This window comes from Condylostylus longicornis, unplaced genomic scaffold (genome assembly GCF_029603195.1).
Source record: "Condylostylus longicornis isolate FDR11 unplaced genomic scaffold, ASM2960319v2 ptg000092l, whole genome shotgun sequence".
Taxonomy (NCBI): domain Eukaryota; kingdom Metazoa; phylum Arthropoda; class Insecta; order Diptera; family Dolichopodidae; genus Condylostylus; species Condylostylus longicornis.
In genome coordinates, this window is record NW_026578060.1 from 833169 (window position 1) to 858664 (window position 25496).

A 25496-nucleotide genomic window follows, 5' to 3' on the forward strand; every position below is an offset into this window, starting at 1 on the left:
TGCTTTTCATGAAAATGTAGTGAATATTGTGATGCGGCACATAATAGAATTTCTAGAGTTCCGTAATGTTTGTTTTGTTAAACACTGGTATTTTCGGGATTCGGAATTTAGAGGACCACAAATAATACGGTTCAAAGGGAATTAAGGAAAATTTTTTATTATTATGGAGTTTTTAAGTCAGCAGATTTGAAAGATAGGACTTTTTTAAAGAAAATAGCGAGTGTTGTTTTTTAGTACCCATTTCAATTAAAAGAAAAATTCAATACAGAAAGTTCAAGCTCAATACTGTTATATACGATTTCCAATTCACGTATGTTAAATTTTTGTTTTTTCGTAGATACTGAATGTGTACACTTATAGTTTTATTTTTATTAGAACTTTAATAACAATTTAATTTTAAGATCTGGTTTAAGATTCTATGAGTCGTAAATATTTTAAAAAGTTTTTTAATTTCTTATGTAAGAAATAACTGTAGCTCAGTTGGTAGAGCGTCCGCCTAGAAAGCCGTAGGTCACTGGTTCGAGTCCAGTTCGAGGAGAAAAATTTTTTTATTGAATTTTTCTGCCTTTAACTCGTTCCTTTGATTACGTCATCCATCTGTTCTGCAGTTGCATGAAGAAATTTCCATTAAGATAAATTCTTATGTAAGACTTAATTCACTGATTGTTTTCTTCACTGTTTAAAACGAGAATTTTATCAGTAGGTTTAAGAGTCGAGTTTGCAATCAGTAAGTTTTTACTAAATTTTTGTATCGGAAAAGCTGAAAACTTAAATCCGGATTCAGAAATTAAAACACATTAAATTTTATTTCATTTTTTTTTTGTATTTTAATTCCTAAGAATATTTTTAAAACATTTTTTTTTCATCTCAAAAGTGAAAGTGTTTTAATGTGAACATTTTTGATTTCTAACTTTTTTTATTTATTTTTTTTTGTTTTTTATTTTAAATAATTTTAATTTTATAAATTTCATTTTTTTTTAAACCAAATAGAAATTATTTCTAACTTCACCAGATTTTTATAAATAATTTTATTTCAAAAACAAATTTTTCATTTTTTTCATGTTTTATTTTGATTCTTAATTAATGTTTTTAATATTTTAATTATGGAATTAGAAGACTAGAGTTGATGAGTTTTTAGCACTAGAAATTTAAATTTTTTCTGAAAGTTTTAACATTTTCATTATTTTATTATTTATTTTTTTGTTTTTATTCTTATAATAACTTAAAACTAATAAAATAAAATAATTAAAGTACCTAAAATTAAAAATGATTTTTATAATCTGTAAAATAACAAAAATTAATTTAATAATATTTTATTAAATGTTGTTTGATATTTTCTAATATTTTTATAAAAAAACAAATATTTCATGGAAGAACTATAATAAAGCTGTATAATAATAATAATAATAATAATTATTTTAAAACGATTTTCATTAAAATGTAATTAAAATGGAAGCTTATGTATTTTAGAAGATAATTGGAAGTATTTTACATTTTAATAAATGGTAATTTACTTAACTGATTAAACTAATTTAATTCATTATATTTGCAGTATATATATATTGTAATACTTTAAAATGAACATACATACGTGATATGTATACATAAACCAACACAAGGTATTATAATAAATGAAATGAAAAATCAATATTTTTAATATGAAAATTGTGTATTTTACAAAATTTCCCAGAAAGTTTATTTGGGTACTTTTTTAAAGTTTTTTTTAAATTATTTTGATTAAAAGTTTTTGTTTGAGAGTTTTATTAGGAACCCAAAGTGGTGTGCAGTAGGAATTTTAAAAATTAGCAATCAATATTTAACAAAATATTAATTTAATCCTTGCGAATTTAAATGAATTTACTTCGTTAGTTTCACCATTATTTGAAAAGGTTGTTATTTAAATAATTTTACATTGATATTTAATATCATAAATATTTTTACGATATTATTTTATTTTTATAACTCAATTGCTTTGCAGAACTTTTGTAATTTCATTAAGAATAAGTAACTGTTTACAAATGCGACAAACTGAAATTGCCTGATGAGGTTCAGACTTAAGAAAAACATTTAATAATTTTGCTACGAAAATTATAAATAAAATAAAAACAGCTGATCATCTTTAAAAAATTCGATAGTTAGTCGGATCAGAATAGAGAAATTTCTATTATTTGCCGTCGGACAGAGTTTGATTTCAAACACGATTATGTTTGTATAAATGGCTGTTATTAGGCTGAGATTTCTATTTTACTCGGCAATTGAGAAAAAAGTAAGTAACTATCATGTATTTCTATAATGTAATTTTCGAGTGAGAAGAATTGTTCGGTGTTGCGTACCACGCAATTTTTTTCTAAAATTTATATACGAAATCTATTAATTAATTTTCGTCGTTAATTTGAGAAAAAATGCAAAAATCCAATAATTAGTAAAAATTGGAAAAATGAAGTCAATTCTGCTCATATCATTATATCATTATTGTAATTGAAAATCAACTGTAATATAAAATAACCATTGGATTCCAAATATGCTGCGTTAAAGAGCAGCTTAATACTTAATTCATAAACCTAATAATAATATAATTGTTATAAAAATAACAAGTGCAATTACATAATTTTTAACTAGAAAATAATACCTTGTTTTCTTTCTAAAAAAATTATTTTATTTTAATTTTAATTTACTAATAACTGCTCTAAGTATATTTTTTATGAATTTGGTAAGAGAAAAAATCAAAAATACTTAAATAATTAATAATAGTAGACAAAATGATAATGATTAACTATTCTAGAATTTCTATGATTGATGTACATAATAAGTATAAATACAGGTTGTTTCTTTATTTTTAACTATTGTATTGTATATAGTAAAGATTCCAGTTACATGTATAAAGTTTATAGGTTATGTTATTAGGATAATATGAGACATAGATAAGGAGCTATGTTTTTTGTATATATGTTTTCTTTTTTATTTTCATTTGGTTTAGTTGAATTTGAGTTTGTTTAGTTGACCTGGCCACAGTGGCTGTGTAATATGACGTTATAGTTGATTTTATTCATTTTATTTTTTTTTTGAATAAGTAGGAAAATAGGGCAGTACTTTAATATTTTTTGATTATTTATTGTTCTATTTAGTTTAAAAAACAAAAAAAAAATGTTTGTAATCAATAAAAACAATTCATGAATAAATAAAAGAAGAAGAAGAAAACCCAAAAAATGAACATAATTTTTAATTTAATTTTAATTGTTTATTTTTCAAAATTTTATTTATTATTTGCTCAATTAGTTGAGTGGTTAAAAATAATATTTAATTTTTTTCTAATTTTTTCTCATTAAATATTTATGTATGCATAAATAAACTAATAGATAACAATTATTATACATAATTATTTTTGGGATTAAAAAAATTTAGTTTTGCGGCTAAAAGTAGCATAAATTCAACAATACTGTAAAATAATTGTTTAATATAATAAAATTTATAAGAGCTTTAAATTAATTTTTTATTTTAGTTAATCTGAAATTAAAAATTCTATTTTAACTAAAAACCAGTGATGAAAATCGCAATGATTTAGAAAATAAAACGTTGAATTAAAATTACAAAATATTGAAAGGAGACGTCTCTTTTAAGGACTCGCATTCTGAAACGCTATATTAGAGTTAGAAAATAATAATAGTTGATTTTGGATTTATGTAAAATAAAAATATTGGTGAAATTTTGCTTTACTGTTTGATAATACTTTTTAAATTTCCTAACAAAAAAGTTAATTAGTTGTTGCTCTTTAAAAAATTATTTTCATATTGAACCAATCAATATTGGCCTTCGCCATTTATTTATTCCTGACCTATAATGAAAAATTAATTGTCTAGAATAGCGTTTTGTGTTTACAACCATTCAATAAGATTAAATGAATAAAATTTGAAATTTTACATAGGTAGGCAGCTTACACATTATGTTAAAAATTTCATTAAATTTGAAAATAAAAAAAAAATTTAAATTTCCTAAAGTTTCTTTTAAAACTTTACTAAGCACTTTTTCAGTTTCAAGAAAATTTTAATTAAAATTCTAATTTTAAACTCTTTAAATTTTTTGTATTTTCTATTCTTGTTAATCGCGTTAATGTTAATTCTAGGCAATTGACGGTCACAAATTGAGCGTTTATTAAAAATTCAAAATTTTTATTATTTTTTTTTTTTTTCAAATTTTATCAATTTCTAATTTTGTTAATATTTAAAAATATTTTATGAAAATCAAAAAATAAAAATGAAAACCAATTATGAAAAAGTAATCAAAATTTTGATTTCTTTTTTTTTAATTTTTTTTTTTTCAATTTCGAAAATTTTTGAAAAAGTTAATTTAATTAATTTTAATTAATTCCCCTCTTAATCAACGACAGAATCAGATTCCTCAATATTTGAAGATTGTATACTAGGACGATGATGCTGTTGACCTCGCCAATAGTCAACGTAACGTGCTTCGGTCGATGTTGGGTACAATGCATTTAAATATAAACGTTGATGCCACGGTGGCCATATGGGCTATTCTTCAACTAAATCCCAAACCATTAATGAGGCATCTGTACCGCCCACTGTTATTATTGTACGATCACCATACAAAAATCTGACGGATGCTAGCATACCTGAATAAACTTTTGTTTCATGGAATTCAGCACGTGGAGATATACATGGATACCTAAAAATGAGAATATTATTTAAATTGGAATGTGGAAAATGAAATTATGGCTCACTTATATATAAGAAAAATATATATTGCATGTTTTTTACCTAAATAATCTTAAATAACCATCTGTGTCACCAGACATTAAAATATCTTGATTAGCTGAACGATTGCATGTAGTAATAATTGTTGATGAATTTGTATAATAACGATTACTCCATTGTCCAGCTACTAAAAATCCTACGGTACAATTATGTGTTAACCATTTAACATCTTTCATAGCAATTGGACTACGTTCGGGTGATAAGGATTTAACATCCCAAAATAATAAATCAAAATCAATTGTAACAGTTTGAACATAATTTCCATCAACACTCCAATCTAAATGTGTTAACGGTTGTGAACCACGAATTTTATTTACTTTTTTATATGAAAAACCGTCACGTGATACTCTAAATAAATAAATACTTCCATTTTGTGATCCCATTGCAATCATATCACCAACTAAAATGAAAAAATTAAAACATACTTGTAATTAAATATGTTTTTAAAGTTTATTGATAAAGTAGTTATGGTATTAAGAATTTAACCTTGATTATATGCGATGCAATTTATGGGGGATCCGCATATTCTTAAAGTTAACATAACAGCACCATTCTCAGAATTTATAACCAATAAATGCCCTTCGGTACTGCCAGTTGCCAATGCAGTACCAAATGGATGAAAAGCTAATGAAACACATTCATAGCCAGTTTGTATGGTCCAAATTAATTTATGTTTACGCCATAAAACTATATGCTTGTCATGACCAGCTGTTGCATACATTTCATCTTCAGGATGTGCTGCTAAACCCCATAATTGTCTACCATGACCAAATACGACTTGATTAAAACGTCTTTGCAATGATCCTTCTAAAATGTTATTGCGTGTGGTTCCAACATATATGTTACCATCATTACGACCTGGTCTTTGAGGATAAATCGTTCGCACTCCGCCTGCCGATTCAGGTAACTAAATAATTAATTTAAATAAAAAATAATGATTTATTTTAATAGTTTTTTCGGGGGAAGTTTAACATATTTTGAATGCCCTAAAAATTTTTTTATCCAAATGAAATAATGTGTTTCTTTGCACACACACATTGCAATTTTACTAAGATCAAATTATTTAAATAAGTTTAAGATTTTTTTTATTTTTACCTTTGTATCTGCAATTCTTTTATAATTTTGTAATGAATCCCATGCTGCAATTTTTCTGTCCTTTTCACCACCAGATAACAAAGTGCCTTCTGATAACATTATCAAACATCCTATACCTTTATTGTGGGCCTCAAATTCTGTACGTACAAAATATGCTCCATCCGAATCAACACTATATATAGTTATAAATCCATCTGAATCAGCTGTTATAACATCACCATCTGGTTCAAATTGAACACTTGTAACATGTGTACGTGAAGGTTGTTTAACAATATCGGTACGTTCAAAGAAACCATCCTTACGTCGATGCCAGAATGCTAGATGACCACGACCATGAGTGATAATTAAATTATCATCAAGTGGGTGGAAAGCAGCACCTGACAATCCTTCTTGCAAAGTCTGCATATGTAACGATATTTGATTATTACTCTTCGTTTTTATTTATTTTTCTATCATTGTGTGCTTAAGTGCTTTATATACTTTGCTACGTGCAGTAAAATAATTCCATATGAATATATGTAATTGGAGTGAAACATAATAGAGATCTAAATATTCAATTTCCCATTCAGGAAGCACTTGAATACCGGATACATTGTGTCAATGTTAAGTTAGATATTTGCATTTTGATATGAAAATTGATTTTTTGTATGTGTCATTGTAGTTGTTAGGAAAATTGAAAATAAAAAACCTATTCTACTTTTATGCAAATATCGAAAAGACGTTAGAGAAAAAGGATGTGTTGAATGTGTAAATTTTACATGCTATGAATTAACAAATATCACTAAATCAGAAAAGGTTCAAGTAGTGGATAATAGAATTTTTTTTGTTATTTTGCAATTCGTATGTAAATGAAAGGTAATATGCACGACTTCATAATTATGTGACAATGATAATGTAAATAAAAGCATGAAATTAAAACAATTATACCGCAACTTTTCCGAGTAAATGACCCCATTGCCATTGCCATACAGATAAAATACTCTCACGCCCGGCATCAACTGCTAATATGTAACTACCACCATTCTAAGTAAGAAAAACCATAGTTATACAATATTGTTCTTCTTTTATAGTTTCATAATAGAAGGATTAGTAGAAACGTGTATAAAATTAACAAGGATTTTATATTGATTTACTTACCAATTGAGAAAATGCTACCGCTGTAACACCTGAATCTAGTTCACCCATACCAAATACATACAACGTTTGTAAAGATTCAGTACTCCAAATTCTAACATGTGCTTGTGATTTTCTGTCACGTCCAGCTCTTTGACCTGATGCTACTAATTCTCTGGATGGATGTACGTCCATACTGTTTGTCAAATATAGAACGATAAAAAAATGTTTCATCGATAAGAAAATGAATTTAATATTTGGTACTTACCACATAATATCTTCTGTATGGCCTGTATAATGTCTTTGGGCTTCTTCGTCTCTATCAAGTAGGATAGCAACTGCAGCAACATAATATAGTAATTCTCCTGATGGTAATACCCAAAGATTTCTTCGTGCATCAATTCCTCGGTAACCATGCCTAAATGGAAAAGAAGATTTTGATATTAATCAAATTAACAAAAGGTTTCAACAGCTTCATTAGCATTGAGTTTTCTCAATCACTTACACCCATTGCAATAATAATTTTTTGTCTGGTGGTGAATTATCTGCAGGAGCATGATGTATTGGTGGATAAAACGTTCTTCTTAAACCTCTTATCGTAACTTTTGTTGGTTCTTCTTTCATAATGTCTAGCATTGTGTATTCACCACTTGGTCTAACAATTTCACTTTCTGGAGCATACAATATCCTTGGACGGCTTTTACTACGTGAACGTTGAACATGTGGTGAAATTTTCGGTAAATCATCTTGTGCGATGGGTATTGGCGCTGTCAGGGCAGCTCGTGATCTAGAACGTCGTATCGGTGAACCAGCAACTATCGCTGGTCCGGTAGCTAAATAAAATGTATCGACATCAGCAAATTCATTACGAAGCTGGGAAAAGCTCCTAACCTGAATAATAAAAACAAAATTATTTGACGTAGTTAATTATCATTCGCTATTTGACTAAAATGGTAAAATTTACTTCTTGACCGGTTCCAGTATACATTTTTCGTGCTCCATTAATTTTCAATACTTGCCCTAAATCTTCCAAAACATCTTCAAATGGCTGTGATGTACGCAAATTTAAGAGTACTCGACACTGTGGAGAATTAAAAAACATAAATTAAGTATTAAGTTAAATTTTAAAAATTCTCTTGAGAATTTTTAGTATGAGAACGCGGATAAAGTATAAGATTTTATTTTATAGCTCGCATTAAAGCGTTATTTTATGCGTTTTAAGCGTTTTTTTATGGAACCGTTCTGAAACGCCTTTCAGAATCATTAATTTAATTAAAACGTGTTTGCTTATAATTTAGATTTTAAATCATTTTAAGTTCACAATTACTGTTATAAGTTCAGTTTATTATTAGCGTTCAAAGAAAACATCGTTTTTCGTTCTTATTTTTGTTCATTCCTATTGAACTGTTAAAAAGTTTAAATTTATTATCCATAAATTTTTTTGCTCTCGTATTATGCACTCAGTTAAAACAATGCATTCCCTCGTTTTTCCAACACCCTTTTTTGAAGTATTTTTGCCTTTTCTTTTTTTTTTTGTTTGAAAATTTCCCTACATTTTGCTAGGTGTACTTATGCAGACTGACGAAATTAAATGAAATGAAAAATTTGAAACAAACTGGTGTCAAGTTGAGTAGAAAAAGCGGTCGTATTGCTTCTAATTAACAAAATATTTACTCAAAACGAAAGCAGGCAAAACTGTTCTTCCTATTGAGGTTTCGATTAAAGATTTTTTAAAAAGACGGACCATCAGAGGCACCCGATATAAGACGATGAATGGATATAACATTTAACCCTAACGCAAACGATATCAAAGAAGTTCTGCTTATTTTAATACGGCGGCAAAAGAAGACTATACAAAAGGAAGACAGTTGTAGATCCTCCAGATAGAAAGAAACACAAAAATCTGTTTCAACTACATAATTTTGTACACTTAAGTACTACCTTGATATAATAATATGTCACACACAAGACAGTGTTACGCAAGAGAAAGAGGCTGAAATATTAAGCGAGACAACAAGGATCACACACACAAGAATCGTTTAATTGTATTTAATTCGTTCTCGTAATTACGATATTTTCAGCAAAGCTATTCCGTCTGGATAATTCATACAGCAATAAATTTATAATTTGCCGTCATATTAAAAAAACGGTCCTAAAAAGCTACTCCGTGAACGAATTAAAATTTCTGATTATTACAATATATGATTCAATAGGGTAGGCGCTGACCGTTTATACTCATGTCAAGGCATGATTTATATTCCAGCGTTGCAACTATGTGGAATCTACCAAGTGTCTAACATACCTCCAAGTGGTACCACCCGGGCAACGATCTACGATCGGCTAAATGTTAGATGCGGACGTCGAAGGTGAGTCTAGCAAGCTGCCCAAGACATAAAATAGATTGCTCACAGAACAAAAAAAACAGCCTCGGATAAAAAGATTGATGGAAAAAACGGTAACGACTCGGCAAGACAACGGAAACGAATATGGAAAAAGAACAATACTTTAAGATTTGCATGTTGGAATGTAACCTCATTTAACAATAAAGAGCAGGAGATAGTCATAGAAATGGAAACACACAAAATTGACTTCTGTGCTATATCGGAAACTAAAAAGAAGGGCAAAGGTACATTAAGCTATACCAACTACGTATTGGCCTACAGTGGCAAACAAAAGAACGAAAGGGCTCACTCAGGAGTGGGATTGCTATTTCATGCTAGATTCACTCAAAATCTCTCAAACATAAACTACATTAACGATCGCATAATGGTAATCTCATTTAAATTTGAAACGGCTAACCTGCACATAATTGGTGTATACGCTCCAGACATCAACAAACCGCGTGAGGAAGTAGCAAATTTTTATGATGATCTACAATTAGCACTAGACGCATTACATCCTACCGACAAAATTTTAATTATGGGCGATATCAATGCAAGGATCGGCAATAATGTTATAAATGGTGTTAAACAAAGGTTTAATGAAGACGCTTTAAACGATAATGGGGAATGCTTGATAGATTTTTGCGCTAGAAATGAACTTCGTATTAATAATACATTTTTCCCACATAAATTACAACACAAATACACGTGGAGTAATACGAGAGGATATCAGTCAACGATTGACTACATCATCACGAACAAAACATTTCACCCAACTCAAATACTTGATGTTAGATCACTTTCCTCTGGGAACGTGGGAACTGAACACAACTTGGTGTTGTGTAAAATACGAATGAAAGCAAATGTCTATAAAACAAAGAAACCGGAATATATCGAAAGGATAAATGTTGAATCTATCATGGACATCTCGACACAAAAACTATATGAAGTCCGACTGAAACAAAGAGTACTGAGTAATCCAGTGAGCGAAGAAGACGATGTCGATTTAGCTTGGAATAAAGTCAAAAACAATATTATCTGTGCTGCTAACGAGGCACTCGGTTTAAGGAGAATCAATATAAATGCCCAGAAGAACTATAAGCCATGGTTTTGTGAAAGAGTTAAGACTCTCGCAAAAGAAAAGCGCGAAGCGTATGTAAAATATAGAAGCACTAAAACCCGAGTTGATTACAGGCATTATATTCAAACAAGAAATCGAGTAAACCTTGAAATAAGAAAAATAAAAACAGAATATTGGGTTAAGTTCACAAAGGATATGGAGTATGATTTATACGGCAGCCAAAAGAAAATATGGAATTTCTTAAGAAACAGAAAAAAGCCGATAAATGAATATGTAACCAGTTCATCTGTATCTGCTGAAACTTTGGTCTCACATTTCAACCATTTATACGGGGACCGGGACGCAGAAATACAACCTTTATTGAACTCTCGAAATACTGGCGACCCATTATTCCAGGTTAATGAAGACATGGTAGATATGTTCATCAAGACCTTGAAAAATCGAAAATCTCCCGGTCTAGATGACATCACCAATGAATATTTAAAATACGGAGAAAATATATTAGTTCAACAGCTCACGAGGCTCTTCAATAATATTTTGAATCAACAGTTAATACCAAGGGATTGGAAAACATGTATCACTGTACCTATATATAAAAAGGGTGATAAAAACGATCCTGTAAATTATAGAGGTATTACATTACTAAGTTCAGTTCAGAAATTACTCACCAAAATAATTAATGACGAATTACTGTCAAAAATAGAAATAAGTGAAGAGCAAAATGGATTTCGTAAGAACAGGTCAACCATAGACGCAATCTTTGTCGTACGTCAGCTTGTTGAAAAATCAATCGAGTTTGGTAAACCCTTGTTTATGTGTTTCGTGGATTTGAAACAAGCCTTTGATAGAGTCAGACTCAAGGATGCAGTACGAATATTACAAGAACATTCTATACAAAATAACATCATCGGACTAATCCAAGACATTAACACCAATAACAAAACCAAAATCAAGGTGAATAAAAAACTGTCTGAAGAAGTCTCAATATCAACTGGCATAAGACAATTAGATAGCCTGAGCCCGAGCCTGTTCAATATAATCATGGACAAATTAGTAAATAGTGTGGTCAACAGTGGAAGAGGATATAAGATGGGCAGCAAAGATATCAGTATTGTATGCTACGCAGACGACGCCGTCTTACTAGCTGAAAATGAAGATGATTTACAGAGGCTGTTATACACATTCAAGACTACTGCAGAGCACTACAATATGAAAATATCAGTGTCAAAGACAAAATCTATGACCATTTCGAAAGATCCACTCCGTTGTAAATTGGCGATAGACGGCACTATAATTGAACAGGTGATGAGTTTCAATTATTTGGGAGTTGAAGTGACCAGTGACCGGGATTCAAATAGAGAAGTAAGGGCACAAGCCAGTAAAGGCGCTGCAATATCGGGATACTTGCGTGATGTAATATGGAGTAACAGATACATGCTGTTAGATAATAAAATACGTATCTACAAAACATGCGTGCGTCCTATATTGACATATGCCGCCTAAACAAGATCTGACACGTCCAAAACAAAACAACTATTGCGAACAACAGAAATGAAGACACTAAGGCAGATATGTGGGTACACACTAAGAGACAAAAAACGCAGTACCGACATAAGAGAGGAGTGTAACATTCAAGATATCGTTCGCTGGACCCGTGACAGACGGCGATACTGGAGAGATCACGTCAATAGAATGGGTGACAACCGACTTGCGAAAATTACCATGACCAGCAAACCGAGTGGGAAGAGACCAGTAGGCAGACCGCCCAAAAGGTGGCGCGAATGTTGGACCTCAACCTCACAAGAACAATAAACGATAAAGCTGTAAATAATGTTGAAAACAGGCACTCTGCCTAACACAAGAAGAAGAAGAAGAAGAAGAAGAAGATTATTACAAATATTTGTCACAATTATTAATGCATAGAAAATTGAAGAGAAACTTTTGTACAACGCAAGGGCAATGGACATTTTTTTCTTAACTATACTTTTTGTTTTGTTTTATGAATATGTAATTATTGTAAAGCTTTTCTTGTTCTGTCTTTTCTTGTTCTTGTTGAATTTTGTTTTGAAAATGGAGTTGGCATTGAGTATATGTCAGGGCAAATATGGGTTCGTTTTTGCTCATTACAGATACCAATTTAAAAATATTGTACAAATTAATCGACATATTAATCTAACTCCTACTGTTCCAGACAAGAGGCTTAACGTAAAGAGGACATTTGGACAGTTCGTTTATGTAATTTACAGTCAAAATTAATTCTAAATATGAAACTACGTCCTCTTAGAGAAGTCGTTTTATAAAAAATAACACTACCTATACGATATAATTTTTGTTTTTATTAAAATTCTTCAAACCTCATAGTATTTACTATACAATTTACTGGAAATACATTTAAATTGAAAAAAAAAAAAAATTTATGGTATTTGAAAAATGTTCAAGAGATTTTCCATTCAAAGCAAACCATTTTCGTTTTTTTTTATTTTATTTGTGGGTTTTCCCCACTTTTCTTTTCATTTAAGTTTGTAAAAGAAAAACCAATAATCTTTATATTGGTATATAAAAGTACTTTAAAAAATATGACAAAATAAATCCAAAGCATATGTATGCACGTATGTGTATGTACACTTGCCGTTACTAAAGTTTTTGCAAAATTTCGTACTCAAACATCATGTGCAAATTTGTGTACACGTACATACTTAGTGCTTATGTACATATGTGGATTTATCCTATATTATTCAACCACATGTATGTACACACATGTAAAGTATGTCTTTATACATTCTAAATAATAGTGGTGTAGGTATATTGTTGTTTGTTGATTGAATCATAACGATAAGGACAGAGAATAAAAAGCAATAAAAGAAAGAAAAACTTATTGTGTCTTGTCAGAAGTCATGTTATCGCAAATAATCAAAATGTGTTTTCTTCCTCAATTTCTTCAAGGACTTTTAAGGAAAATTTTTCCACATTTTCAATTTCATAAATATACATTTTTGTGTACGTACATACTATTTGGATTGTTATTACAATGTCTGATACATTGTGTACTAGATTCTTTTGAAATTGATATTTTACTTCAATTGCAATTTTGTTAAAAGAAAAATAATTTTTTATTTGTTTGTCATTATTATCCTATATTTTTATTGTTTCATTTTTATTTATTGAATTAAGGATTTTAAGTGTGTGTATATGAGAAAATATAATGTTAGGAACATCATTGTACACATGAATGTAATTTAATCATTTTATATTGCACCAATATGATTGGTTTGGCGTACAGTAAGTGTTAAATTGAAAATTATACTGATGTTCGTGAAAATACGAAATGAAAATAAAAAAAAACCCGAAGTGATTCTGATATTTAATGTAATTCAATTAATTATATGAAAATTATTGCGACTATCTTAAAGAGAAGACACAAATAATTGGGAAGAAAACAAATTTTCGAGTAAAATATAAAAATAGTTTATATTTTATACTATAAATAAGAATTTTATCACGTAAAACTGCTAAGGCGGCGGTTGGTGGGAGTAGGAGGAAGTTATTACATTTTTGATTTACATGTTCTAAATTCAACAGGGTTTTGTTTATTTTGTTAATTTGCACTTCTCGAAATATGTGAGTTGGTTTACATTTACTTATTATTTTTTAGTGCCCATTCTCCACTTAAAATTATATAATGTTTTTGACAATACCCATTTGATTAAGGAATTTAGTATAATGACATCAACTGCATATGTTGTAAAGAATTTCAGAGAATATGTGGCCGTCGTGTATTAATTTCACTTCTTAAATACCGAAATAGCAGTACCACTTTCTTAAATGAAGTTGCATTGATTTTTGTCAAAACCAATTGTTTGTTTAACAAAGCAATGAATTCGTTTATTAATAGCCTTCCCATATATTTTACTTATTGAATTAAGTATCGATACTGCTCTATAATTATCACAGTCCGCTTCTTGGTTACCTTTGAGTAACCAAGGATGAGTACAATTACAGTTTTTTTCAAACATTTACGATAAGTTCCGTTAGTAATGCATATAAGTGTATTAAGCCACACAACGGTTTTTCGAATAAACACCTAACTTAACTAAATAGTATTTAAACACAAGTACGAGTAATAGAGACGTATATAATTGGGATTGTGTACATACATATCTATATATAGCAATACATATGAATCTTAAGCAACATTATCCTGCGACCGACTTAAACTAGACCCAGTGTAGATTCACTTGCATTTGAACTATATTGGTAATAGTGAAAAACAAAAAGATCATTATATTTCTAAAAATACACATACATATATTGTTACCAACTTTAATAATATTTTGTTATTTAGCATTTTTTTTTACTTTACTGATGAAATGATTCAAAAATAGGTTAATAGGTCATAATAAGTAAACTGTTTTCATAAGTCCGAATGCCATAAATTTTATTTTCCTCTTTTGTAATAATCTCGACAGCACCAATAATTATTAAAAAAAAACAAATTACTAAACAGTAGAAAAATGAATGTTCAAGGGGAAACAAAATTAAAATTATTAATTAATAAAATAATATTTTTTTTTATAAATCATTCACTTGAAAAACAAAATGGGTACAAAAGTACAAAACAAAATCCTTAAAGGAAGAAATAATTAAATTTTTATTGTAATTAAAGTATAAGAAAAAAAAATTTACAACGGAATTTGTTGATGTTATATTTGTGGTGTATGCGTGTTAAGAAACATAAAATAAAGTCTCAACTGAAATTTAATATGAAGTAATCGGGACCATTTTAGTTCTCCATTTATTTTTTTTATTGTTCTTGAAATATTTTTGTGTGCTGATGGAATAAGGATAATAAAAAAATTATTATTATTTTTTTTATCAAAAAAATTGTGTGATCAACTTCTTATATATTTGAATTTCTTTTGTTATAAAAACTTTAAAATTTTCTTGAACAATTCAAAATTTAATTTCATGGTGCTTGTTTAAAGTTGTTGCCAATAACATAAAAATTTTCAAATCAGAGTTAAAGCTAATCAAGCGGAGTAACTCAAGAATACGAGTATATTGTAGTGGCAAGTCTTTTAAAACAAACATTTATAAATTAAAAAAAAAATAATTTGGCATAGGTTGTCACATGACATTTGACATGTGCTTTAAGTTGAGTTTTTCACCATTTTGTTTTGCGTCAATTTAAAAGTCATTTAGATTTTTTTTCTTTAATATTTATTAATTCTATTTTTTTGTGTTGCAATTAAATTAATTTTTTACGGAAATAAAAATTGTTAAATTAATTTTTTTTTTAATTTAATATTTTTATTATAAAAGTTAATTTTTGTTGGATACTAGGCAAATGTACATTGGAAAGAGAGCAAATTGACATGTCTGTTGATAGAATGAACCATGCGCAAAAGCATAAAAACAATTGAACTGTTAAGACAAAACTACTGTTATTTTTTAATAATATCCAACGCTTACAATCTTACTTGTAAGACTGGGCGAATTTATAATTAATTTTTGATATTGACGTTCAAAAAGAGCATAGTATGTTCTTGGTCACGTACTTGCTAAAATCATTATACGATAATTTAGTCTCGTCTTCACTCTCCCGTTTCATTCTAGGTGTTCAAAATCTTAAAACTAACATTAATACACGCTCTCAGTGTTCCTTTCCATTCTATTCAGTTTAATTTCATTATTTTAATGTAAATATTACACAATTACGATTTAGATTTTCTATCACCTGATGTTAATCACAACAAAATAGAATGAAAAGAAAAAAAAATAATAGCAACTAAAAGAAATTATCCTTTTAATTTACTTTTTATTGCCTCTTTATAATGAATGATTTTTATTTTCTTTTGCCTTTTTAAAAATTTTTTATTGACCTTCACACCAAAAACAGGAAGAAAATATTGAAATATCATTATATTAGCTGCACCCTTACAAAATAGATTGTAGGTTTAAATAACAAGAAAACACAAACAAAAAAAAAATAAAAAACAAACGCCTACAATAATATTATCCTTCATGAAAAAGGATATTGCTAACGATATCAATATTGTTGTAATTATGAGACTGGACTATTATAATAATTTATAAATTTTTTCTTTTTCTTTTTAATTTTTTGCATATTTTCCTCTTTTTCCTTCATAAATGAATAATGGAATTTAAAAAAAATTGTAAAAAAAAATAAAAAATCAAATCTAGCGATATTGATTAACGGTTCTTAAAAATACTGTTTCGTATTTGATTTAAATATTTTTTTCTAAGTACATAAATTTGTTCTCTCTTACAGTGTGAAATAGCGATATAGACAATATGATTGTGTTGTGCTTATTATTATGTATGTAAGTATGTATTTATTTATTTATGTGAATGTGCAGGTAGATTTTATTTATATTACAGTTTGTACGTAAACTCTTGAGTTAGAATTAAATAAGAAAAAAAAAATTCTATTTCCGAAGGCTGACGTCAAAATATTGTTCTTTTTTTCGATTAGTTTTATATTTTGGCATACCAAATTTATATAAATAATATTTATTCCGTTCCGTTACATACGTACATTATATTGTATATACGTAATGTGATAGGAAATATAAAATCAAAATATAAAAGTGCTTAAATTATTTCTAAATAAAATATGAAATACGTAACAGCTAAAAAGTAAATTTCTTCGGAAATAAAAGTGTGTATAATTTGCAAAAAAAAAAAACAAAAACTCAAACGTAGACCTTTTTACATTTTATGAAATTTGGAATTTATTCGATTATATTTTTAATGTTTGATTTGTTGTGATTGAATGTTGTGTTTAACATTTCTATAGTATAGAAGCCCATACTAATGTCCTCTGTATCGTTCAGAGGACATTAGTATGGGCATAAATCTGTATCTGTAACAGACTCGAAGGTGGACACGGATGTGTACGCAGTCTGGTGAGACACATGGAGTGCGAGAAGCGGGAGTATTGCTCGGTCTTTCAAGCTGAAATACACGAAATAGGGATCTGCCTGAAAGTGAATTTAAAAAGAGAATTTTTCTTTGCCCATATCTGCAGTAATCTACAAGAACAGTGCCGAACAATGTATACGGTTTAAGACTTCATTAACATTTTTTGGAATTCATACAAAACTAGTCTTTCAGATTAAAACGACATTTAAGCAACAGTTTCGTAAAGAAATGAGGTTTTTGTCTTTTTGAAGGTTTTAACTTATTTAAGTATGTTTTATACTTAAACTTGAAGTTCTATTTTGACTGTATTACCGTTACACATTATTCATTAAATTATTGTTCAAGTTATTGGACATATCATGTAATTTTCTTTAAAATTTTGCATCAGTTATAGTTTAAGTTTTCAAATTAAGACACTATTAATAAATATGAAGATCTCTTTAGAATTTTTGGTGCGGAAGTGTTAAGAGAGTTCTTGTATTTTTAAAAATTACACTAACAAATTTTCTGCGCAATATAATTTAGTTGGCCGTATGATATATTTAAATATAGAATAATAAAAAATTTAATGAGAATTTTATTAACCAGGATATTAGGGATTAATGTGAAAAATTAAAAAAAAAACAAGAAAAAAAAATAGACCAAGAAAATTCTGCTACTAAATGATTTATTGCTTCCATAATATTGAAAAATCGTTAAAATTTTTACTTATAAAATACCTTAGGCACTTTGTAAAAAACAAAGTGCATATAAATTTCATTCCGTTCGTTGGTTTTTTTGCTCGTCTGATCGTTTTTTGTTCGAGTCTGTTCATAAAAATTGAATCTTATTTGTAAAATGTTTTGTAATCTTACAGGAGGGAACCTTTTCCGCTTCTAAATGTAAAATCGCTAAATTCAGATGAAAATTTGAGTTTTGGTAATTGGCTGTTTTAAAATCGAACATAACTTTTGAATTTTTCAAAGGTGGAAACGTACTATATAAAGTATTTCCCAGCCAGATATCCAGAGCATCGAAACTTAGATCCGGTCCTGTGTAAAATGGGTTCCTGTGTTAATAGGTAGCGAACCTCGGTTAATATCAAAATCCGCCAGCGAGAATTTGCAAGTATTTTTCAATAGATGCCTCAGAATAATATGTCTAATATTCTGTGCAACAAACAACGCAGGCCAAGATCGAAGTCTATCGGTAGATAAATAAGATAGATTGGACACGCTCTAAGACAACCCGCCAATAATATCACTGGAACGGACTTAGAGTGGAACCAAAGCAAAAAAAAGAATTAGGAAGAGATGTCAAGTGCAATGCTCTAAAGATGATTAAGGGAGGGAACAAAATAAAGTGTTAAGCTTTTCCTCAAATTAACAAAATGAAAAGTGCTGTTTTACAAAACATTTGGTGTGATCGAACTTGCATTTTTAATATTTTATTTTCGACATTATTTTAATTTTACGGTTGGTGGACTATAATAGCCGATACAAAATTTTTATAAGCAATTATTTGACCTTGTCCTTGGTGAAAATTCATGAATCAAAAAACTTACAAAATAAAAAAGGAAAAAAACTCTTTTCATCGCAAAAAGTAAATGGAAAACAAAAACACAAAACCAAAACACAATAACAACAAATAAAATAGCAACAAAAGACAACTAAAAGAAAAACAACACCAACGATAATAATAATTATACCCACACGTGAAAAAACGAAAAAAGTTTTCATTGTAAAAAATTTCAATATGCACTGCAATTCAGAACATTCGCACACACATGGGTATAAAATGAACGTATAACAATTTTACAAACCAACGTAGAAAATATTTTGTAAATTTATTTTTCTTTTGTTTTTTAGTGAAATTTATGAATAATATTATTAAAATAATTCATTTTGAATATTTTATGTAAAATAAAAACATTTAAATTTTACTATACGTATAACCAGGAATTACTGCGCAGCAGAAATTACACAAAAAAACAGAATAATGATAGTAAATTGCATACCTATGACAAACAACTAAGAAATAATTTACAACTAAAATAATGGAATATCAGACACAGGAACTTTGGCTTATGATGGGCATGTATATTTTAAATTAACGAGTCTGAATGGTATGACTAATAAATTAATAATATGCAAATAATATGGTTTTGGTTTACAGGAAATCATGCATACAAATCTGAACAAATTTTCAAAATTCAAAGATCTATATAAATTTTTGAAATTAATCTATTATTGATTTCTTTTAAAGTGTAATTGTAAAATAATTGAAATAACTTTCCTGCAATGGTCGGCAATATTTTATTTTACATTCTTATTACAGGAGCAGGCTTATATCGCAATATGGCGTTATTTATATAAACAACGTGTAATAAATCCTAAATCTCTGTACTTTAAGTAAATTGTAGGTGATTTGTTTTGTTTATTAGCCGGGTCTCTTGGAAGCAATTGCAACTCCCATGTAAGCAAATGGAAATAATAATTATTAAAAATTTTTAACATATTACACTTTATTTATGGCGTTAATGAGGAAAAATATCACTTAGAATTTGAATGTTTTCATAATGTACAAAAGTAGTGATTTTCTTCCAACGTATACAAAGAATATTCAAATGAGACTTGCAGAATGAATTTTAAGCCATTCCAAGTACCTGCATTTACATTTTTAGTACAAACTGCAATTTTTCTAAAAAGTTTACTAAATGTTACCAAGGAAAATTATTTGATGCTACCTGGAATAATTATTCAAAGGTATAAACTTGTGTAATTGAAATTGTATTTTGAGAATAATTTATATTTGTTATCCAATTTTAGGATATTTCTCATTACAGACAAATGATAATTAATATTCATAATTAAAATCGCAATGTATTTTCATTACAATAAGAAAGTGTTAAAAACTAATTGTCCGCAATTAACATTAGCGAAAAATTAGCATGTATTATGGTATACAATTAAAGATATCGTGCCACATGATTCTACAAAAGTATCAAATCTTTTTTATAGTCAATAGAAACACATTATGACTCTTTCGTATAAAGCTACTTATAAAATACAATTGTGTAAAAATTTAATATTGCATGTATACTTTTTATTTTTATCTAAAATCTCCTCTTTAATCGAGCGAAAGTGACAAGAATTTTATATTATTTTAAATACTGGTATATAAAGATAACTTTACAAAAAATTTATAGAAATTTCTTGCTCTTCCTGTTCCTATAAATATACTCCTATTTTGTTCTTACTAACCGACTCTTGAAAGTTATTTCTGTATTTAAAAAAGTCTGGCTTCGTTCCTAAGTCTTTTGATAAAATGCCCTGAACTGACAATGATCAATTTCAAAGTTTTGTGAAATTAGTTTTAGCCATTCTGATTTCCTTTGACGAAATTCAGTTTTTGTTTTAAAATAGTTAAATTGTTTGTGGAAAATGTTATGCTCTTGTTAAATTTTGTCGATAACAAAAATTATTTACCGTGGTAGCTTAACGTTGATGAGTCAGACCCGTAATTGATAAATGTATATATTATATGAAATTATATCGAAAATAAAAAATGAAAATAAAAGGGTGATCAACATACCTGTACCGAATGATCCAAATTGTTAACTATTCTAATTACACGACCAGCGCTACGTTTAATAGAGCCAGTCGTTGATGATAATGTACCTAAATCAGCTTCCATAATCGATGGTTTACGACTAGCTGGTTTTGATCCCCATCCTTGATTACCAGGTGATGCATACCACATACCGTTCTTTTTTCCGTAACTGGCAGGCTAAATTATATAAAAAATATTTAAATATAAGTTTCCAAAAATTTTCTTATTTATATTTAATTATTTTAATTAATTAACAATGTAAAGAATTCAAATCGTTGAGACTTGAAGAATTATTTTGCTCTTTAATGCTAATTGAAAAGTTTTAGTTTTTTGTTTTTACAATAAATTTTATTTAATAAAATAAAGTAAAAAAAATTCAATAAAACAAAAACATAAATACCCAAGTTGTCGTAAATGTTGGTGACGATAACACCAAAAATGGTGATTCTTCGTCACTATCAAGCATTTGAAAACTATAATAATAGTATGAATCTATGGTGGAGATTTGGTAAAATACAATAATCTTTCCACTTAAAAATTAAATTTTTTTATTCTTTTGACACTATAATTTATTAATTTTCTCTTTGCTTTTTTAATAAAAATATTTTTCTTATGAAATTCACGACCTATACAGTGAAATTATCCTGTCATCACCAAAAAAAAACAAAAACCACCATTAAATCACAAAATATTTTTTTAAATCAATTTCTTTTTTTTTGCATTTTATTCTTAAATCACAACAATATTATTGCATTGCAATGGAATGTTAATAATTTCGTTCAATAATAATAACAATAATAACAACAATGAAAAAAATTCACTTTAAAGGACAATTACAAACTATATATAATATGGAGTTTGTATGAATTTGTAACTATTCATAATATTTTTCAATACATAACGTATGTGTATCTTTTTAAATTATGCTTATATACAAATTGCATATGATATTTTATTTACATTATATAAATCTATAAATTTTTATTCCTTCATTTTTTTTTATAGAAGAAACCAACAAAAATGCACATGAATACTTCAAAATCACTTTGTAATATTAAATATTTTGTCTATGTGTATATAATTGTGTCCTAGAAATCCTTTTTCCTCCGTACTAAACATATACATTTATGTATGTAAGAATGTATTTAAATACTTGAATATCTAGTCTGTAATATAAAATAATTATTATAAAAAAAGTTTTTGTTTTTATTTCTGAAATTTTTTCTTCCTCTTCAATTTTTAATAAAATGAAATAAAAACCAAAAAGAAGAACATCAAAAAAAGACCCGAGTATAACGATATTTTTAATTCCCGATAGCTTCCCGATCCGTCCGAAAAAATCATTTTATACTAAAATTCTATTTTCCTTCCTTTTTCTACTTTTATTTTTCTTCTTCTTCTTTTTATTGTTTTTAAATTTTATTACTTTCCGTCCCGTTATCTTCAATGTGTACAGCTATTAAATGGAGGAAAAACCAGGGAAAAAGTATTTTTTTGTTTGATGCACTTTTTAATTTTTTTTTTGTGTTATTTTACCATGCCTATTGTAAAGTATAAATGTTTTGATATAAAAGTATAAAATGTTCTTTTTATTTTTTTTTTTTTTGGAAAACTTATGAGAGTACAATCGAAGTTCGCGGAATTAATTTCGGTTTATAACAGTTTTAAAGTGCAATGTTAAAAAATTTTAGCAAAAAAACAAGAGGTCCTGTATACTCTTTATATTACTTTCTTAATACACCGTCTTAGTGTGACTGACAAAATTTGTTTCGTTTTCACTTTTTTCTTTAGGAAAAATAAAATAAAACCAAAAAAAAAAAATAGAAAAAGGAAAACAAAACAAATCAAAACTATAACAATAAAGTTGAGAGGAACGAAAACTTAAAAAAAATATCGCAAAAAAGGAAAAAAGAACAACAAGGAAAAAATTTATAGTTGATCGTAACGGTATAGAAAACGAGAAAAAAAATAGAGTTGACCTTGTCAACTCTGTGATACCCGTACGAATTTGTTATCCTATGTGCGAATAACTAATGTGCCATAACTAACTATGGGGCAGACTATGACTTTAAGTTGCCGTATTACCATATTAATTTATGCAAAATTTCAGTACTATGTGTTATTCAAAATACTGGTTGTGCCAAACTACTATTGATGTTGTATGGCAGCTACCAGAAAGAGCCAAGAAATTTTAGCGAATTTTATCAAGCACATCGGCCCTACTAATATATTCACTTGTGTGAAATCTCAATATCACAGCTTTTATAGTTTCTGAGTTATAGTCAAATAACTTTTGAAAATGTATGGCAGGTACCAGAAGGAGCCAAGTAATTTCAACGGCTTTTATGAGACACATTGGCCCTACTAATTTATTCGTTTGTGTGAAATTTCAATACCATAGCTTTAATAGCTTCTGAAATATAGTCAAATAACTTTTGAAGTTGTATGGCAGGTACCAGAAGGAGCCAAGTAATTTCAATGACTTTTATGTGACACATTGGCCCTACTAATATATTCGTTTGTGTGAAATTTCAATACCATAGCTTTAATAGTTTCTGAAATATAGTCAAATAACTTTTGAAGTTGTATGGCAGGTACCAGAAGGAGCCAAGTAATTTCAATGACTTTTATGTGACACATTGGCCCTACTAATATATTCGTTTGTGTGAAATTTCAATACCATAACTTTTATAGTTTCTGAGATATAGCCAAATAAATTTTGAAGTTGTATGGCAGCTACCCGAACCGGTACCCCGATCATGTCCAATTTAAATAGGGTTCTGGCACTTACTACAATAAATCATTTGTGAAAATTTGGTGAACTTAGCTCAATTAGTTTTTGAGTTATCGTTCGGACGGACGGACGGACGGACGGACGGACGGACGGACGGACGGACGGACGGACAGACAAAGCTAAATCAACTCAGAATTTGACGCTGATCAAAAACATACACTTGAGTCTATATCTAACACCGTTATTTCTTAGCGTTACAAACGGTAAGGCAAATTTAGTATACCCTTCGAACATACGTTCGTACGGGTATAAAAAGAGCATTTTGTTTTCTTCTTCTTTTTGTTTTTACTTTGAAATCCTGTGTAAGAAATTTCTGAATTTGTAAATTTATAACCCGTTAATATTGAATATATACGAATAAATTCATTTTCTTTTTCATTATTCATTTCTGGCTTTCCATTTTTCCCGCCATGCGGCTAAAATTCTCTCTTTCTCTATTTACTATAAAGTGAAAACTCTACGTGTATACTCGTATAACAATATAACAAAAATAACAGCAACCGCAATAATAATGTTAAAAATGTAAGATTATAAAGAGAGAAAGAAAGAGGGAGAGAGAGAGAGAGAGGTTATACTAGTTTTATGCAAAGTACTTATTTAAAGTGCCCAATTATTCGATAAATGCTTTAATTCTTATACTGACTAACACATACTTGTGTATGCAAAAGTAAATATTCATATTTTCTATATTTTTTTAATTTTTATTATTTTAGTCCTTTTTTCCACATTTTAAATGTATGTAAATATTTAGGTATATGCGGTATTGTTTTCATTATTTTATATATTATTAAAATGTTTCGGTATATTATTTCTCCGGTTTTAAACATGAACATGCATACATATACGAGTATGAAATATAGGTACATAAATACTCCATTGGTTCCTAAAGTTACCTAAATACATTGTATACCTATTTTTTTCCCCATATCACTTGTATTTTTTTAACGATTTTACCACTTCAAAAAATTTTTTTCTCTTTATTGAATCCAATTATTTATTGAAAGTGATATTATTTGAAAGTCTACAAATGGGGGCCGGGTATAATATGGTAGTCAATTTCTTTACTTGTTCTTTTTAACTTGGTTTTAATTTCTTTCTTTGTTGTGCGATGTGAGGCAATGTAAACCATCATAAAGGTTTATATGGTTGTATGAAGGAGTAAGGTATGGGTGTAGAAAGAGTTGAGGAATATTTTTTGTGCTTTTTTTTTTAATTCATGTTGATTGTTTAATAGCTTTTATAATGGGTGAAATTAAAAGAAAAATAATACAAAAAAAAAAATAAGTCTCGTTCTAATTTAAGCTATTTTTTTTTTGCGACAACGAAATTCTTCCAGAGCAAAGAAGAATAAAGATATTAAGAATTGGAAATTGTGATGTAAGAAGTTTTCAGATTTTAGAAGAATAATACGGACTATTGCGACTTGTCTTAAATTTCGATAGAGATTTAAAAAAATTAACTCGCCTTACAAGATCAAGTTGATCATCAATAATATATTTCACCTTTGGCGTTTGAATATCTTTGAAGTTTTACGAAATCGTGGTGATCCTTTTCCGTCCTGATGATATTTGTTTACTTAACTAATTTAGTTTTATGTAAACTATACGTTATTCTCTTATAAAAACAAAATTTTTACTAGTTTACAACCATTTTCCCAAAAGTTCAAAAAAAAGTCATCAAAGGTAGAAACTAAAAAATTTCAAACAAATTTTTTCTTTTACTAAACATTG

General features: G+C 28.2%; 1 protein-coding gene across 1 annotated transcript in view; it reads right to left on the reverse strand.

The window, feature by feature from the left end:
- Positions 1–4374: 4374 nt before the first annotated feature.
- The window catches only part of LOC129613847 (echinoderm microtubule-associated protein-like CG42247), a 43061-nt gene continuing 21939 nt past the window's right edge, over positions 4375–25496 (reverse strand). The window contains exons 2-11 of the mRNA XM_055528134.1: positions 20955–21149; positions 7942–8058; positions 7483–7868; positions 7246–7395; positions 7002–7173; positions 6792–6887; positions 5865–6263; positions 5256–5676; positions 4773–5169; positions 4375–4680 (exon numbers count right to left, since the gene is read on the reverse strand). Of these exons, the coding sequence (XP_055384109.1) occupies positions 4527–4680; positions 4773–5169; positions 5256–5676; positions 5865–6263; positions 6792–6887; positions 7002–7173; positions 7246–7395; positions 7483–7868; positions 7942–8058; positions 20955–21149 (2487 nt within the window). The 3' untranslated portion in view covers positions 4375–4526. The remainder of the gene's footprint in view (positions 4681–4772; positions 5170–5255; positions 5677–5864; positions 6264–6791; positions 6888–7001; positions 7174–7245; positions 7396–7482; positions 7869–7941; positions 8059–20954; positions 21150–25496) is intronic.